This window comes from Scophthalmus maximus, chromosome 7 (genome assembly GCF_022379125.1).
Source record: "Scophthalmus maximus strain ysfricsl-2021 chromosome 7, ASM2237912v1, whole genome shotgun sequence".
Taxonomy (NCBI): domain Eukaryota; kingdom Metazoa; phylum Chordata; class Actinopteri; order Pleuronectiformes; family Scophthalmidae; genus Scophthalmus; species Scophthalmus maximus.
The window spans coordinates 18,823,185-18,839,442 of NC_061521.1; the positions used below are offsets into that span (position 1 = coordinate 18,823,185).

Sequence of the window (16,258 nt, forward strand, 5' to 3'; positions counted from 1 at the left end):
TTAAATTTCCCAGCTGAGAAACGATTAACTCTTAATGGAGGCAGAGAGAGACAGACGGAGAGGGACAGCGAGGCAAAAAAAAAGAACAGCAAAGGTACCGATGGCAGGCACGAAGGCGCCGTAGACATTAGTCACTGTTAGAATCCACATGTGTTAGTCACATGTCCTGAAACAATGTTGTCTGTCTCCCCACCTCTCACTTCATCATCCATCGATGGCTGCTCATATGAGGGAAAAGGTCAGCAAAGAAAGTGCACGCCGATGAGGAGGTGGTCAGCGGGAGGGGTCACTAATTGCACAGCTCTTAAGTCTTATGAGTGTTTGCCATCACAGATGGGTCAGTTCCTGCATGAAGAGGGACGGCAGGGGGGCGTTAATGCTGCTTTTGACCGGTGATTTTGCATCGCTGCATTTATAGAACGACTCTGTTTGATCAGAAAAAAATATTCAGAGAAATCCAACCATCAAACTATTGAAGTATAACATTTTCAATGAGATACTTTGATCAAAGGTTCAGATTTTTTTGTTCCCGGTCTGGTTTAGATGAGCCAACCATCTCCAGGAATTATTTGGATTTTTGCACAGCTTACAACCAGAGTCACGAATCAGCAATAAACCTTTTCACAGCAGAGCCGTCATGATAGGAGAGGCACAGGACCCCCGTTTTCTTTTAAATTTCAAATATCAAATATACACATACATTGCATTATTAAAATGCTACAGGTCTTAATGTTGGTGACAGTGGAGTGAGTAGGGAGGTAAAACGTAAGGGTGCGGAGGTCTGGTTGCATCCGGCTTCCATGCGGGAGAAATAAATACCAGTGTTACTCATGCGGAAACCGGAAGCCGCGCTCCCCACTTTCTTCACAAATGAAATATGCCAAACTGCCAACATTACACCTCGTTATTGCGGAGGCCCGCTGTTCTCTGATTTATGTTACCTGTAAAGTACATGTAAAGTGTGCGGAGCTGAAAAATATTAACCTTCATTACCCTGAACTATGACAGCAGCTTTAACGCAGCGGGGGGGGGGGGGGGGGGGGGGGGGGGGGGGGGGGGGGGGGGGGGTCAGAATTGATTAATCTGCCCTGCAACATGTGGTTTCCCCGAATTATCATGCCAGAATCATATGCCCACAGAGAGGGGTATCTGGTAATTTCAGGAAAGGTTGCCAGCAGTGAAGGCACTGCAGCTAATTCACCAAGACCAGAATATCAGCCCCCTGCTGGCACAGGTTAGCTGACAGTATGGATCAGCCTTCAGTGCTGGTAGGTCAAATGATCTTCTATATATTCGCTTCTCCACCACATTTCAGCTCTTTGATGGCCAACCGCCTGTACAAAGTAGGGGTGTTACTCTATAAGAGCTGGACAAAAATCAAATGCATACTCTGTGTTTCCATGGCAACTACGACCCTCACCTACATCCGACTAATTGCACGAGCTCCGATTCTTTTGATGTCCATTCCTCTGCCTGTCAGTCAATCCACTGATCAATCATCCCGGCAAAAACTCATCAAAATAATCATCAATAAAATCTATTTGATTATTACTTCTGCGTGAAACAAACGGCATCACCATGTATAGGGATATAGTATTAACAATTGAAATAAAGGTAAAATTCAATGATAGATTTTTACTGCTTTTTTTGTGTGTGTCAGGCAACGGTTTGGTGCCACAGTGTGAACAAAGTAATCTCTGGGAAATCCCTGGAATAAATTGAGTCATTATGTCAAGTTGTGAAGTTGAAGAATTATTTGATGTAATATATTTGTTTTCCCTGAGAGATTAATTGCTTAGGGAGCTCAGTGTCGGCTGACTCAGCACTGAAATGTTAATGCAGGGTGAGAGCGAATAGCGAATCAGCAGCTGTCAAAAACAAATGGTTGCTGTATACGTCAATATGATATTTCTGAATGAATGAACAGTATAGAACTTTGTTCTCCATGCCCAGTAAGTTATTGTGATAAAAGAACAATCTCTGCAATGCCCTTTTTCTTAAGAGAGGGGGAAGTTCGGAGCCTTTTTTATTTCTATTTTAATTGTTCCATTGTTGTTTTTCTGGTGTAGTACTCCATGCTTATGCTATAGGTTTGTCTGTAGCCACTAGTCTTGTCATGATGTAAAAAAAAAAAAATGGTTTTGCCCTTTGCTGCATTGATTTTTATTGGATCATACTGAGGTTGTAACACAAGCCCTTAAGAAACTGACACTTGGGTTTTTCTATAGCTGACCGTAGTTAATGCCGCTGCTGTATCTTCATGTTTAACAGGCTGGTATCAATCTTCTCAGATAGAGAATAAGCACGTTTGCCACCGATGCATTTACTAATGTTTCGGCCATTTGAAATCGGCTCACGGTGGTACACCCCCACCCAGGCACAGGTGGAGTCAGGTTTCTGCCCACCAGACGAATAGTCCAATATCCACACTGCTTTTTCGCTCTATTCGCTCTCCAGCAACTCCTGAGTGAAAAATTTGGCTCTTTGGCGGCTAAATGCTCGACTGTGCTCACCGGCCAGTGGCTAACTGTGCGTGCTGATCGGGGGCTGCGCAGGTAGTCGCTGGAAACACCTGCTGCATCTGCAAATGGAGCCAGTGAGATAAGTGAGCGGGAACCAAGACCAGGGGCCGAAAAAGTGAAACAATAGTTTTTTTATAGAGCTGCGTAAAAAGGAAAAGCCATGTAATGTTTACCTATGGGGTTTTCAGTGTATTGTTGAAGGGATAGTTTAGTGATTTTGAAGTGGGGTTTTATGAGTAACTTACGCATAGTTAATATGTTACCTTATGGAGATGGTGATCAGCGATGTCATTTAATGTTTGGAGAAGTGGAAGTAGCGCAAGTCTCAGTCCCACTGTCGCAGAGGGGACCAACGAAAAACGTTTTAAAACGTTACCTAAAAAATAAATACATCCGTTCAATTGTACACCTAAGGATGTATTTCACTGCTTCAGTTTTCCGCCAGACAGGTGTTCAAGTTGGCACTTTTTTGTTGGCGCAGTAATACATGGCCGAAGTACGCTTGAAAAAAAAGTGCAAACTTAAACGGCGTCAATGACGTAAAATGACATCGCTGATCACCATCTCCATAAGGTATCATATTAACTATGCATAAGTAACTCATATAACCCCACTTCAAAATCACTGAACTATATCCCTTTAATATAGAAAATAATGACAATAATACATTTTTAGAATCTAAATATGGTCATATCAAGGTTACAGGTTACTGCCTCAGTGTACGTTTCACTGTCTTGTTCTGAAAGACCCAGGCATGTTTTGTACCTGCAGTATAGGACACTGGCAGAACAGCAGACGAACTGTGTCGGTGGCCCATCTGTGAGAGGAGTTATCAACACACGAGGGGCTGTCGCTATAGCTCACAAACTGGTGCTGCGCGCCTTGGAGTGGGCGCCGGCCCGCCTCCTCCGCTCTCTCCTTCTCACCCGTGTGTCCTTCTTACACCTCCGTGTAAAAGCTGATAATGTATGTGTTACTGTAAGCCACATGGGCAGCACCATCCATAGCTAGCGCGGGCAATAACTGTCAGGGAGCGCGTTTCCATTGCCTACACATTCTCATATCACATCTGTGTTTTCCACTCCTCGCGCGGCCTGTGCATGCGGTGTGTGAGACAACAGTGTCACCTTCAGGCCGTGAAGTAAAATCCACACACGGCCTCTTCATGTGCAGTGGAGGTTTCCTGGACGCTGGCAGGGTTTTTTTGTGGGACGTACAGAATTTGTATCGCCCTCCGTGCGGAATGATGAACACGGCCGGCCAGATGCCAAGCAAATGGGAAACGGTGGCGCTCAAACAAGAACAAGAAAGGCAGAGGGGGTTGTGAATAATTCATTTTTTTCTGTTGCACTTCTCATTACTGTAATCACACAGCCATTGTTCTTTGACGGGGGGGGGGGGGATCGTGAAAATTACGATTTAGGCAGTGAAATTGTGATTTGTTGCCGTAATTGACACTAATAAAATGATTTTTCCTCCTTCCCCTGTGGATCATATGCTAATCAAAATGTGAAGTATTAAAGATGACACTAACGGGCGTGATAAGCAGCTAATGAAAGAGGGGAGGCAAGTGGGACAGTGACAGACATACTCCCGCTAATAAGTTCCTGTTCATTAGAGCGTGCAAACTGTACCCTCCTCCTGTCTTGTCTGTTTCCCCTGACTGACAGCTTTGACAGCCTCTCCCGTCAAAAAGGGATACTTTTTGACCGCATCCTCAAATAAAGCATCAATAATTCACCGTACCAGTAAGCAGGTTATCGGCCTCTATGCGGATCAGGGAGTGAACGACTGATAGAGGGTGACATAAGCCTCGTCGTGATTTCCTATTTAGAACCAGATTAGGCCGTCTGTAGCGCCAGCGTTATTGATGACATTTTCCTGTGTCTGGGAAGACGTCTCCACCGCCTCTCCCGATGCTGGTGGGCTGACTCACGCCAGAGTGGTGCTGATGTGACAGACTTTGATCTCTCCCACTCCCTTTCTCCCTTCTGCTATTCCCCCCGGCGGGCTTCTGCATATGTCGACCCACATCCACCCTGAAAAAGCAGAACGAAGATCCATGAAATGAGATGCCAAATACCAGGCACTCCTTGTGACATGGCAACACCCCCCCCCCCCCCCCCCCCCCCCCCCCCCCCCCCCCCCCCCCCCCCCCCCCCCCCCCCCCCCCCCCCCCCCCCCCCCCCAAAAAAAACGTGTTTGAAAGAGGAAAGAAGAAGAAGAAGAAGAAGAAGAAGAAGAAGCTGTGAAGCCGGCCACACTGGTGCACAATAATGAGGAGTTTAGTTCACTGCTGATGGGTTCATTAATCTCACTTCAATAAAGTATCAGAATCAGACATTCACAGTGGCGAGCGCCACACGAAGTTTAGGTCCCATATCACACCTTGGAGGCGGTTCAGCCTCTGGAAGGAGAATTCAGAAAAGACCTGTGTGTTACAAATACAAATTAGTGGCAGACGGGCCCGCAGGGAGGGGGCAACCGTTGAGTTATCCATAACCTGCGTGGGTTGGATGGTGACAGAGTTGCAGGGGGGATCAGATCTTTTTTTTACCATTAGTAGTGAATAGCGATCTAGTGAGCATAGGGAGATGAGAGGAACCATCCATCCACCGTCTACCGCTTTATCCATTTAAGGGTCGCGGGGGGGGGGCTGGAGCCAATCCCAGCTAACATTGGGCGAGAGGCGGGGGGTTTCACCCTGGACAGGTCGCCAGCCTATCCCAGGGCCACATACAGAGACGGAACAACCATTCACTCTCACATTCACACCTACGGTCAATTTAGAGTCTCCAGTTTACCTAACATGGTCTTTGGACTGTGGGAGGAAGCCGGAGAACCCGGAGAGAACCCACGCATACACGGGGAGAACATGGAAACTTCACACAGAAAAAGCCCTGGTTGGTTTGAACCGGAATTCTAACCCAGAACCTTCTTGCCGTGAGGCGAAAGTGCTAACCACCTTGCCACCGTGCAGCCCCAGATGAGAGGAACTCTCCGAGATAATCATGCTGACACTGAATTCCCCTCATTACCTCTGAGGTTGAGCTGTGGGCAGGGGTCCAAGTCACACATGCTCGGCGAGAGAGAGAGAGAGAGAGAGAAAGAGAGCGAGCGAGCTTCCAAAGCGAGCTCAGTGTGAACTGTGGAGAGCACAGAGGCCGGTATGTTGATCACAGGGACCCATGGAATGAATTAGGACCATTCATCTCAGGCTTTTGGAATAATAAGATATTCTGTAAGGCATGTTTCATCCCAGTTCCCTTGAGAGGATTAAACATTAGAACTCGCAGTTTCTTTTTATGTGGTCACATGGCTCGGTGCACTCGTATTATATGGGTACACAGAAATAATCGTGGTTACTTGTTCGGCATCGCGGAAAAAAACCTGGCATGCTCTGCTCACAGACCTCACCCCGCTTCAGCCTGTCACACGACTCAACCCCCGCTCAAAGTCACTTTGACTGGCAACACGTTACCGTTAGCGCCTCTGGTCCCGAGAGGTATTGTGCTGCGGTGGTGCGACGCCACGGAATCGGATTTGGATCTCAGATCAAAGATGTGACACTTTGCCCGCACCCTAATTGGTGTCATGCAAAAATAGAACAGTTTGAACTTCCTCTGATCGCTGTCGGTACGAGCCAACAGCAGAGAGACAGATACGTGTCTAAGGGTGGCGTGGTTGTTGTGCACGGATAGTGTATAGTGTGTGCAATTTTGATTTGGAAAATACATTCTTTGAATTCGACTGATGACAGTTGTAAAAAAACAAAAAAACAACAACAACAACAACCAACCAAATTGGAGGAACAAGGAGCTACGACTGTACTTTGTTGGCGCAGCCCTGCCGTGCAGAAACGTGATTTCTGCTTTTGTATGAGATTATTTGCACCGACTCGGCTCAGCGTGACGCGCCACCTGCACTTTTGATGTGCTCTTCAAAAGGGCGCACGTCTTGCGAATGTCACATGTGAACGCTGGCAAAAGAACAAAGTTTTTTTTTGTGTTGATTCTCCACTACTGTCACTGCCGGGGGTGACGCTCACTGGGATTTGCAGGGCGCGAACTGAAGCTAATTATTAACTGACAGTCTCCACTCAGACACCTGTGGGTCGCTGGAAGTCCGTGGAATGTATTCAAAGAGCTGCTCGAGGTCTGACGCGCCATGCTCTGAAGTGAGGTCACCCGTGACTCAGACGCGAAAATAAGCTCGACCTAAATAGCGATCGGCTCTCGAACGGAGAGCAGAGTACTCATTTGATATTCATACGCACACTTACAGAACATTAGAGACCTTTGCCATCGTGTAAACCCAATGAAGGCATTTTTCTTACAGTCCTTTCAGGCACACAGCCACTAATGTGTTTTTTGTTTTTTTTTAAACTTTTTTTTTCTCCTCCTTTTTTTTCTCTGCGACGTTCAAAAAGGAAAAAAACGAAACAAATCCTAGCAAGTCCTCTTACCGAAACTGTCAGCAGCTCATTCATCACGATGAAATGAGGAAAACAAATGTTGTGCTACGCAATAGCGCAGGGGGAACTCTGCTCTAAAAGGTTAAACCCTATTTTAAGCAGCCATACCAACAATGACTTGAAGCAAGTTTAACGCTCCCTCCGTGGGCTATTGAGCGTTTGGATCCGTGCCTCCTCACGAGCGCGTGCTTCTCTGAAAGAGTGAGAGGGAACAGTGCCAACAGGGAATATAAAAAATGATGTCAAAGGTGTGTTTGTGCGTATGTGTGTGTGTGTGTGTGTGTGTGTGTGTGCGCGCGCGCGCGTGTGTGTTTTATATTTCTCTGTGTGGGTGTGCATTATGCAAACATTCACCTGATATGAGCCTGAACAGGTATCCAATTGGAGCATGATAAGGAAGTTAGGAGGATAAAACACCTATTGTGGTGGGGCAGCACCTAGTGTGTCTGCATAGTTTCATCAGTTGAGTCAAATATTTGGGCAGAAAAAGGGACTCATCGCTTCTCCCCGTAAACACTGGAGAGGATTGGAAGCTCCGGACACTGTATTGATCTCCATTCAGCCGAGAGCGGATCTGCCTCCATCGGGCCTGGTCGGACATCACTCCACTGCTCCGGTAGGCTGTCGTGGTGGTGCTGGGAAAACAGACTTTGATCAAACTGATTGCAGCTCTAACAGGCTCAGCATGTTTTAGTGGCGTTTCATTCTAATTCTGTGCAGTGGGTTTGGACATCCGGCTACCGTATCTTGTTCTTGCAACAATCTTCAGTTACAAAAGTGAAGACACGTTGAATACTGCGCAGAATAATGCATTTTGCTTTAATACATTATCCTGTATGATTATTCAGCACACTGTCCCACACAGGTTCCCTCCTCGTTGGTGCCGCACAAAGGTCGGCATGTGCCATGCATCTAGCTTAAATTATAGGTCAGATCCAACAGCAATATTTACAGTAAAAGGGTAAAGTATATTGATATGACATCAGCATATTGTGGAGGTTGTTTGGCTGGCGGTATTTACTGTTTGACAGGGCTAGCCACTCTTCTGTTTATAATCTACCACAAAAGGTGTGACCAGGCTCTTCTCTGGAACAGGTGATAAATGTGGGTCACTGTGTAAAGAATAAGTTTCATCGTGCAGACATGGTGTCTCTCGTGTTGACCTTTGAGTTTGACTATGATATGATGAGTCAATAACCTAGCTGAAGTCATTAGGCTTTGTTTAAAAGTTGGAAAATGTGGACAGGGATTGAGCCACGGAGTGAACAACAGAATAATAGAAGAAATGAAACAAAACCTATAGTGTTGACGGAAGAAGACAGAGCAGCATGTGTGTGTGTGTGTTTGTGTGTGTGTGTGTGTGTGTGTGTGTGTGTGTGTGTGTGTGTGTGTGTGTAACTTCCATCTCTTGTTGGGCAACTCAATGGAGATGACAGGCTGCATTTATACAGATGCAAATATGTTTTGCGGTTAAGTCTTAGGCATACCTATATTTTGATGTGTATACATCACTGCAAACTCGTCAGTAATAACTGCAAACTTGAGCCATGTGAGGGAGTGAAGCCCATGAACATTAGAAACACATTGTGAACAGCATAGAATGCAGCAATGTAAGTATATAAAATATAACAACATCAGAAACATGTCCTGTAAGTTTCGGTCATGTGACGATTTTTGAGCATTTTCTGAACTGAAACCATGACGAGCAGCTCAAAACAATTCTGACTGCAGAACTGATGGCAGCGGATGGAAATCGATGTTTCACGCTGTAAAAACAAATAAACCTCCATTAAAAGCTCAACTGATCCATTTATCTGCAACTTTTTTCTCAAACAGCCCATAAACTGCTGACGTAGAATTCCTTTCGGTTACCACTTTTCACTTATTAAGCATGGCAATATAAATGTTTTAGAGGTCCAGTCAGAGTAAATGTATGATGGGATTCACTGGAATGAATGGAACATGATACCAATGTGTCCATTAGCACATAATCCCACTAAGAATTATCGTGTTTTTGTTTTTGTGTCGTATTATCTTAAAACGAGCCCTTTGTATCTACATCAGCAGCGGGTGGTCTTCTGTGTAGTTGGATATGTTTGTACAGTAGCCTGGAGCACACAAACAAATCACTGGTCTTTTGCTTCTTTTTAGATTAGGCTTTGAAGCGAAGGGTGAGGAGAGGGGGGGTCTGTTTGATTATAATAGTCAACTCCACTGCTTGGTGCAACTGAACCAGACACCTTTAAAACAACCTTTTGAATTAAGGTTGTTTTCATTTAATTGCAGTAGCTGCAATTAAAATGTGCAGCTACTTTTACAGATCGTGTTTTAAGCTGACTACGATGACAGACACGTTGCATTTGCTTTGGCTGCTCCACGAAAAAGAGTTTCAAAAAAAAGTGTGTATTTTTTAAAAATCGATGGCAATAACGTTGATGTACTTCAACATCCAGCTGAATGAGACATGCACCAACATACATGCACTGTGTGTGTGACTCAAATAGTTTGATCATATTTAAGCAAAAGACGTTGGAATATTTGTTTGTTGTGTCACCGGCTGCCCTGAATCTGTCAAGATTATGGTTTCATTTTGTATCTACTCCTGTCCTGCCTCAGCCCCTGGGCCATGGTACATCAGAGATCAGAAGCGGCAATATGAGCATTACTCCAATGACCACCTCGGACAGCCAGCTGACCCCCACCTGGGGCCCAAACAACTCTTACCCTGAAGGTGAGGATATGGGTCCACGCTATCACACTCATTATGAATCCTCCCCTACGCCTTTCCTGGCGTTATGCCCTCTCCACTGACACAAATCCATTTAATTCATTTTGTCTGACTAATATCCTAAAACGTCCCTAGAAAATATGCAAATTTGCTCTCTGTTCATCAGTCGCGCCCTCAGACTGGGTTGTGACAGTGCAACTGCGCAAATGAGAATCATTCCACAACGTGAGACATGGATTAAGAATAGCCCCACTGAGAAGTCACCCAGCAGCGCTTTTGAGTCAGCCGCTCTGCAGATTATTATTATTATTGACAAATACCGTTGGTGGTGGATATCACGTGTCCCCCTCATCAGATTTAAATTTGCACTAAAGAAAAAAAAAAACGAATTCACCAATGTAGACCACCGATTTCCGTCCCCAGTGCCCTTGGTGATGTCCGGCTACACAACCTACCTGTGGCCCCACGACTCCCAGCCCCAATGCTGGAGTAAGTACCAGGTGTGGGAGTGGCTGCAGCAAGTCATGGACATGCACCAGATCGATGCCTCCAACATTCCCTTCCAAAACTTCGACATGGACGGCCATCAGCTCTGCAGCCTGAGCTACCAGGACTTCATACGCGCTGCCGGCAGCATGGGAGCCACCCTCTTCCACAGCATCACAGAGCTCAAGTGGAACGGTGCGTCTTCACAGAGCGGGTCAGGGGTCGAACTAAGTGGTGCTGTAGAGGCATGAAGCGAAGGGGGGGGGGGGTGTATTTGTTGTTTGCTCTTGCTACAATAGTTCGTCTAACAAGGCCCAGAGGGGGTGTGGAGCTGACAGAAACGCTGACAATTTGTCCATCCGCTTTTTAAATTTGAGTTTGAGTTTGGGTTAGTAAGGAAACCGGTGCTCCCAGGCCGCATTTTTAATTGTTTCGAGTTTGCGCATCTGAACTCGATGGCGTGTCAAAACAACAGCACAGGGGACCAGGCACAACAGGTTTAACCTCCAGGTTTAGGAAAAATTCCAGGTAAACCAAACCAGAGCACAAGGTTGCCATTGTTCTGACTTACAGCGAGAAGCCAGCTCAGTATCCAGGGAAAACGGCTTCGTACACATGAGAGTCACCCGACCAGCAGCCGAAGAAGAGCAAAAAGTCTGCCGTCGTGAGCTAGCGCAAAGACTCCTCGTCATTTTGAGATGAGAGCCTGCCTGCCTTTTTTTTTTTTTTATCCATTTTTGCTTCCAGGGGGGTTGTTTTATAATGTGAAATGAGGTCGGCCTATCATTTTCCACATTTTGAGGCTGTCAGTCGATTATATTGACTCTGACGGTTCGATAGACACGTCAACCATTCAGATTCACCTATGGGCTGCTAAGATAGAGCCATGTGTATTATTAATATTTTTTGGTGTAACTGGCAGCTCAGACGTCATTAAGCAGCACTACAACGGGCATTTGTCAGAGAGAGATAAACATACATACGTGAAATGAAAGGAGATTTTATGATGTTTGACTGTGAACGTGGAAGTGAATAATCAATCTTCAAATATTTTCTAATCAATTTTATTTCCTGATTTGTCATTTTTTTCCCTTCCCGTCCCGACACAGGCCAGTGCCGTGTGGACATAGGGCAACTGGAACTCAAACCAGAATGTGAGTGTCTCTCCAACATGTTATAAGGAAACCAAATCAAATCAAATTCAAAATATTACTACTGCTTCCTCTTACCTTTTTTTTTTGTCCTTTCACAGTAGATTTCCCCTGTCCATTTCCAGATGTCAGCTATCCACCTGGAGGTATGGTAAATATCTGCTTCATTACTAATGCTACATGTTTGAAATAGATCACATAACAACCTTTTTTTCTTTTCTTTGCTTCTGTCAACTCAGAGATCTTCAATCCCGCGACTCACCCCCTGGCACCTGCGGTCTCTCCGACCCCTTCCAGTCCAGGTGAGGAATTCATAATGTATCCAGCGTAAAATGACTATTACATGAACTCAAATCCATCATGCTCCTCTGTGCTGCCACGCTGAGCAGCAACCACACGTTCACCCTCCAAACTGAGCTTGGCGTCAGCTCAAAGGACTCAACAAATGATGTCATTTCTCCTCCTCAGACATAAAGAGATCTTACAGTCGCCCTCATCAGGTCAAAAGACACAGTAAGTACACTCGTACTTAATTTCTTTTTCCTTTTTGAGAACACTTGTGTTTGTAATCAGACCATTTGACCTACTATCCCTCTCCCACAGACCCAAGGGGGACCCACTTGTGGGAGTTCATCAGGGACATTCTGCTGAACCCGGAGCGGAACCCGGGGCTGATCAAGTGGGAGGATCGGACGGAGGGGGTGTTCCGCTTCCTGAAGTCGGAGGCAGTGGCGCAGTTATGGGGCAAGAAGAAGAACAACAGCAGCATGACTTACGAGAAACTGAGTCGGGCAATGAGGTGAACCTGCTGCTGCACAAATACAAAACCTTGCGCTTGCTGAACGTAAACATACGCTGCGATAGAAACCATTAAATGTTATCATATAAGTGTATACGGGTAAAAATGTCCCCCCTAAGGGAGTGGAACTCTTAATACATTCAGCATCCTGCATTTCTTTAGTCTGACGATAGCTTGTGAAATATATGAGGGGGATTATAACATTCAAACTGCACTGTTGCTAATCCAATTTCCCTAATAGGTGCTTATTGGGGACATCATTCGGAGTTACACATCTAGAAACCGGTGAACTCAACCCTTTAAAACACACATTTTTACCATTCCCAATCGCCGATTACCTTAAATGGACCCATTTTACAACGCGTACACGTTTCACTTTTCCCCCCACAGTGAACTGAGATGGCCCTTTCCTCGGGAGGTCTTCCCGACTGCTGCAATAGTTACAGCTTTACATTCAAATGAGCTCATCTAATGAAGCTTAATTTCAATGTATCGCAAAACCACTGGGAACTACAAGATGTGCCCGCGGGTACAGTCGCTGTGAACCACAAAGCAGATTGTCACCAAACGCTTTTGCGCTCTCCGTTAAAAGCAACACAAGCCGGGACAACCAAACTAACTTTGTCTCAGACTATTATCATAATTTTTATTATTTCGATCAATTAAAAAAATAACTTTGGCACACACGTTACCTTTACAAGGAAGGATTTTATTGCTTCTTTATTTTTTTTCATTACAAGCTGTTACTTTCTAATCAAACCTTAAATGTCAGTTGTAATATCCCGATTTTTGTGGAGGAGTTTCACTTACGGTTGAAGCATGTAGAGCAGCTGAAGTGACGACTCATTCAAAGGGTGTGAAGTGGCAGTTTAATTATAAGCACAACAGTGAATCTTTGGGAGGTGTCGCTTGAATAACAAGAACTGAAGACAGTAATTTGTTGTGTATTACTAAGTGCCACGCGCCACGAAAGCGCCCCTTGACAGTTTCTGACCGACATAGTTGTCATTTTTGCGGGCAACACCCCTGTCGTGTGGACAGCCAATGAGGTGTGGTCCGGCACATTGGTTGGCGCAGCGCTATCTTGAAGCAACAAAAACCCCTTGTCTGAAAATCTGCTGTGCTTCAATTCAGTTACTTTAGAGACTAATATGCACAACAAGTGTACAGTCTGCTGGTCACACACACTGAGGCCGTGAGCAGTTGAACTTGCAGCAGGCTTCAGCGGGTGTGTAAATGCCTACTGACGGTGATTTGAATTCACCAGCCAATGCGCCTGTCCTTTGTTACAGATATTACTACAAACGGGAGATCTTGGAGCGAGTAGACGGACGCAGACTGGTTTACAAGTTCGGAAGGAACGCGCGAGGGTGGAGGGAGTCGGAGAAGTGACAGTTTCATTCATTTGTGTTTTGCTTGCCGTTGTGTGCAAATGTGAATTTTTTTTTTTATCATACCGTAGTTTAACCGACTGTTTGCGATGAAGTTGATGCTTGAACTATTTGTACATTGTTGATATTTGTGTGTGTTGCCTTTTTTCTTTAAATGAATCCCTTTGTTGTGACAATGCACTGACATGTTGTTTACTGTGCCTTATTAAAGAAAACATGTCGGCAGTCAAACCTCAACGCTGCGTGTTTCAAAAGAGGTTTTTACTGAAGAATCAGACGTCAAAAAAAACTGTCAAAATACTGATGAATCTTCGTTCCCCCCCCCCCCCCCCCCCCCCCCCCCCCCCAGGTCAGATGTTTTCTATACTGTTCAAGTCCCAAACAAGAAAATGTGGATACAGCATTCAAACGCATGTGGAGGAAAAATCCCTTGAGTGTTTTGTCATTGATAGTGTGATTGATACCTTTGGAAGGGACGCTCGATCACGGCCTCAAAACAAAACAAAATCATAATTATAGAAATGACATGCTGTAAGCACAATGCAGCCATGCATGAGGATACATACATAAGTGATGAAGTGCAAATACTGCACAAAAACTGTATACGGCAGAAGAAAAGAATGTTCTGTCTAACTTGTCATGTCATAGATTGCATTCGTTGAGCCGAACTGAAAGATGGTAAATGTGTGTTGACGTTTGATACAAATAAAGCTTGTGTTCTTTTTATTTTATGAAAGCCTTCTTTCAAAATCGGATGTCTACGGTTTGACTGCCGTTGTGTGAATGAAGGAAAAACACCAGGAGATAATATTCTGATCAGTTACGGTGAAATCAATCAGCATTTTGGCTTCAATCTATACAGCATAACCCAAATTGCAGCTGTTCTATCCCAGACTCGATCAATGTTGACTTCACACACAGAGTGACTTAGATCTGCAGCTGTACTGTTTTTCTCGTGACAGTGTGAAATGCCACACAGGCAACTGTACGCCAGTGCGTGCCATCGCTGCCACGCTGGTTCCCGCAGGCAGCAGTTGAATGACTGGGTCTCCAGATTAAAGCAGGGTCTAATCTTCACTCTGACGTATCTCGCTTTTTTATCCATGCTTTACATAGTGCAGCATTGATTGACACCACGATCTGCTGTTATCTTTACTTGATGCCTCTCAAAATGTACCCCAGTGCATCGCCACATTGTCGCGTGCCTCTATGTTCGGTCACCCTGATTGGATAAAATTGTGCACAGTCAGTGACTGCTCATGATTGGCTTGGGACAATAGCTACTGATTGCCGTATTGTTATGTTACATGAAACATTCAAGTGCATATCCATCATATACCATTGTTAAGACTCTATGTTGTTTCATTTGTTCCCATCGAGCGATCACACATCTTCAATTCTAGTCTAGAGCAACACTTGTCATGACACACATTTAAGGATAGACAAAATTTCAACAAATGTGTGATTAATGTTCATATTATGATTATTGTTATTATAGTTATTATTATAGGTTGAATATGTTTTAAATGTTGAATAATGTCAGTGAGAAGGAAATTATTTCTGATAGCTGTAAAGCAAAGTGCAACTGTTGAGCGGCCATGCACAAATAGGTGATTATGGAAATAAATTATAGTTTCCATTAAATGATCGGTAGCGAAGAAAGGCATGAACTTCTGAAATTTGGCTGATGTTTTTGAATAATGTGGATGCCGCCGCGAGTTTTGATATGGGAACATGTTTGAAGGGACTGGCTGACGATTAGGGAACAGTTAGGCAAATTGCCTTGACTTATCTAACCTATTCAACACAAAGAAAGACAGGAGCTTGATTTTCCTAGCGGGTCACTTCCCTGTGAGGGCAAAACCCAGAGCTTTACATACCCACAGCATGCGAGGGGACATGTCTGCTCCTGACATCTGATTCAGAGTCACGAGACTTTGAGATGCAGCACAACGCTGTGCGCAGTGAGTTTTGTGTGTGTTTTCTCAGAACTACTGAACTGGTCCTCAAGAGTTAAAGGCCAGTAAGACATCTATCAAAAAAAACAAAAAAAAACAAAAAAAGTCTGGGAGAGCACCGTTAAACCAGTGTAACAAGTATTTGCAGAACTTTGGTTGGAGGGCACTGGCACTTGCAGCAGGCACTGGTTGTGGGCGGTGATGGCCTTAGGCAAACATGAACCCAAACCAGTTATAAGAGACCTGGGAGGGAAGAAAATGAAACCCTTGTGCACCTGAGTTATTTAATGCCTGGGGCTCACCTCCCCGGTGAGCATTATAACGCGAATGGTACAGACGACTGTCTGGGAGGATGACAACTAAATGTATGTACAGGCAAAATCCTCCTGTGTTACAATAGGCTGCACAGATAAAACAAGGGCCGATTTTGTTTTGCCAAAAATAACATCATGCAATATCAGTCGACCAGTGGCTTTATCTCTGACAGTCAGACAAACGCACGGGGCATTTTAATATTCATTTAAAAGAGAAACATTTATTCAATCAGATAGATGACAGGCGAAAGGACAGGGAAGTGATGAAAGATAGCTTCAGCGTTGGCAGCTGGGATTTTGTGCCGACCCCATGCCTGATCAGTGCGGCTATTGTGTTCTCTCAGCAGATCTACGGGCCCGGCTTATCATGCCCCCTTATCATTTTCTCTTCACACCAGACCTGTGAGGCGTTCAGCCCCGACAGACGGAGTGAGG

The 16,258-nt window shown here is 44.9% G+C and overlaps 1 protein-coding gene across 2 annotated transcripts; it reads left to right on the forward strand.

Annotated features, from left to right (window-relative positions):
• Nucleotides 1–7,364: 7,364 nt before the first annotated feature.
• On the forward strand, nucleotides 7,365–13,788 carry ehf (ets homologous factor). Of its 2 annotated transcripts, none has more exons than XM_047333508.1 (9): nucleotides 7,365–7,612; nucleotides 9,613–9,727; nucleotides 10,148–10,405; nucleotides 11,320–11,364; nucleotides 11,466–11,507; nucleotides 11,601–11,663; nucleotides 11,830–11,874; nucleotides 11,965–12,160; nucleotides 13,453–13,788. In XM_047333508.1, the coding sequence occupies exons 2-9, from the start codon at nucleotides 9,652–9,654 to the stop codon at nucleotides 13,550–13,552; spliced, it is 825 nt and encodes a 274-aa protein (XP_047189464.1). In that variant the 5' UTR covers nucleotides 7,365–7,612; nucleotides 9,613–9,651; the 3' UTR covers nucleotides 13,553–13,788. The 2 variants fall into 2 exon arrangements, with proteins under 2 accessions (XP_047189464.1, XP_035499275.1); XM_035643382.2 differs by having other exon boundaries at nucleotides 7,368–7,612; nucleotides 11,463–11,507.
• The last annotated feature ends 2,470 nt before the right edge of the window (nucleotides 13,789–16,258 follow it).

Coding starts and splice junctions, on each gene's coding strand:
- ehf (XM_035643382.2), top strand. CDS start 9,652: ATGAGCATTACTCCAATGACCACCTCGGACAGCCAGCTGACCCCCACC. Junction 10,406..11,319: donor CACAGAGCTCAAGTGGAACG/GTGCGTCTTCAC, acceptor GTCCCGACACAG/GCCAGTGCCGTGTGGACATA. Junction 11,508..11,600: donor TGTCAGCTATCCACCTGGAG/GTATGGTAAATA, acceptor CTGTCAACTCAG/AGATCTTCAATCCCGCGACT.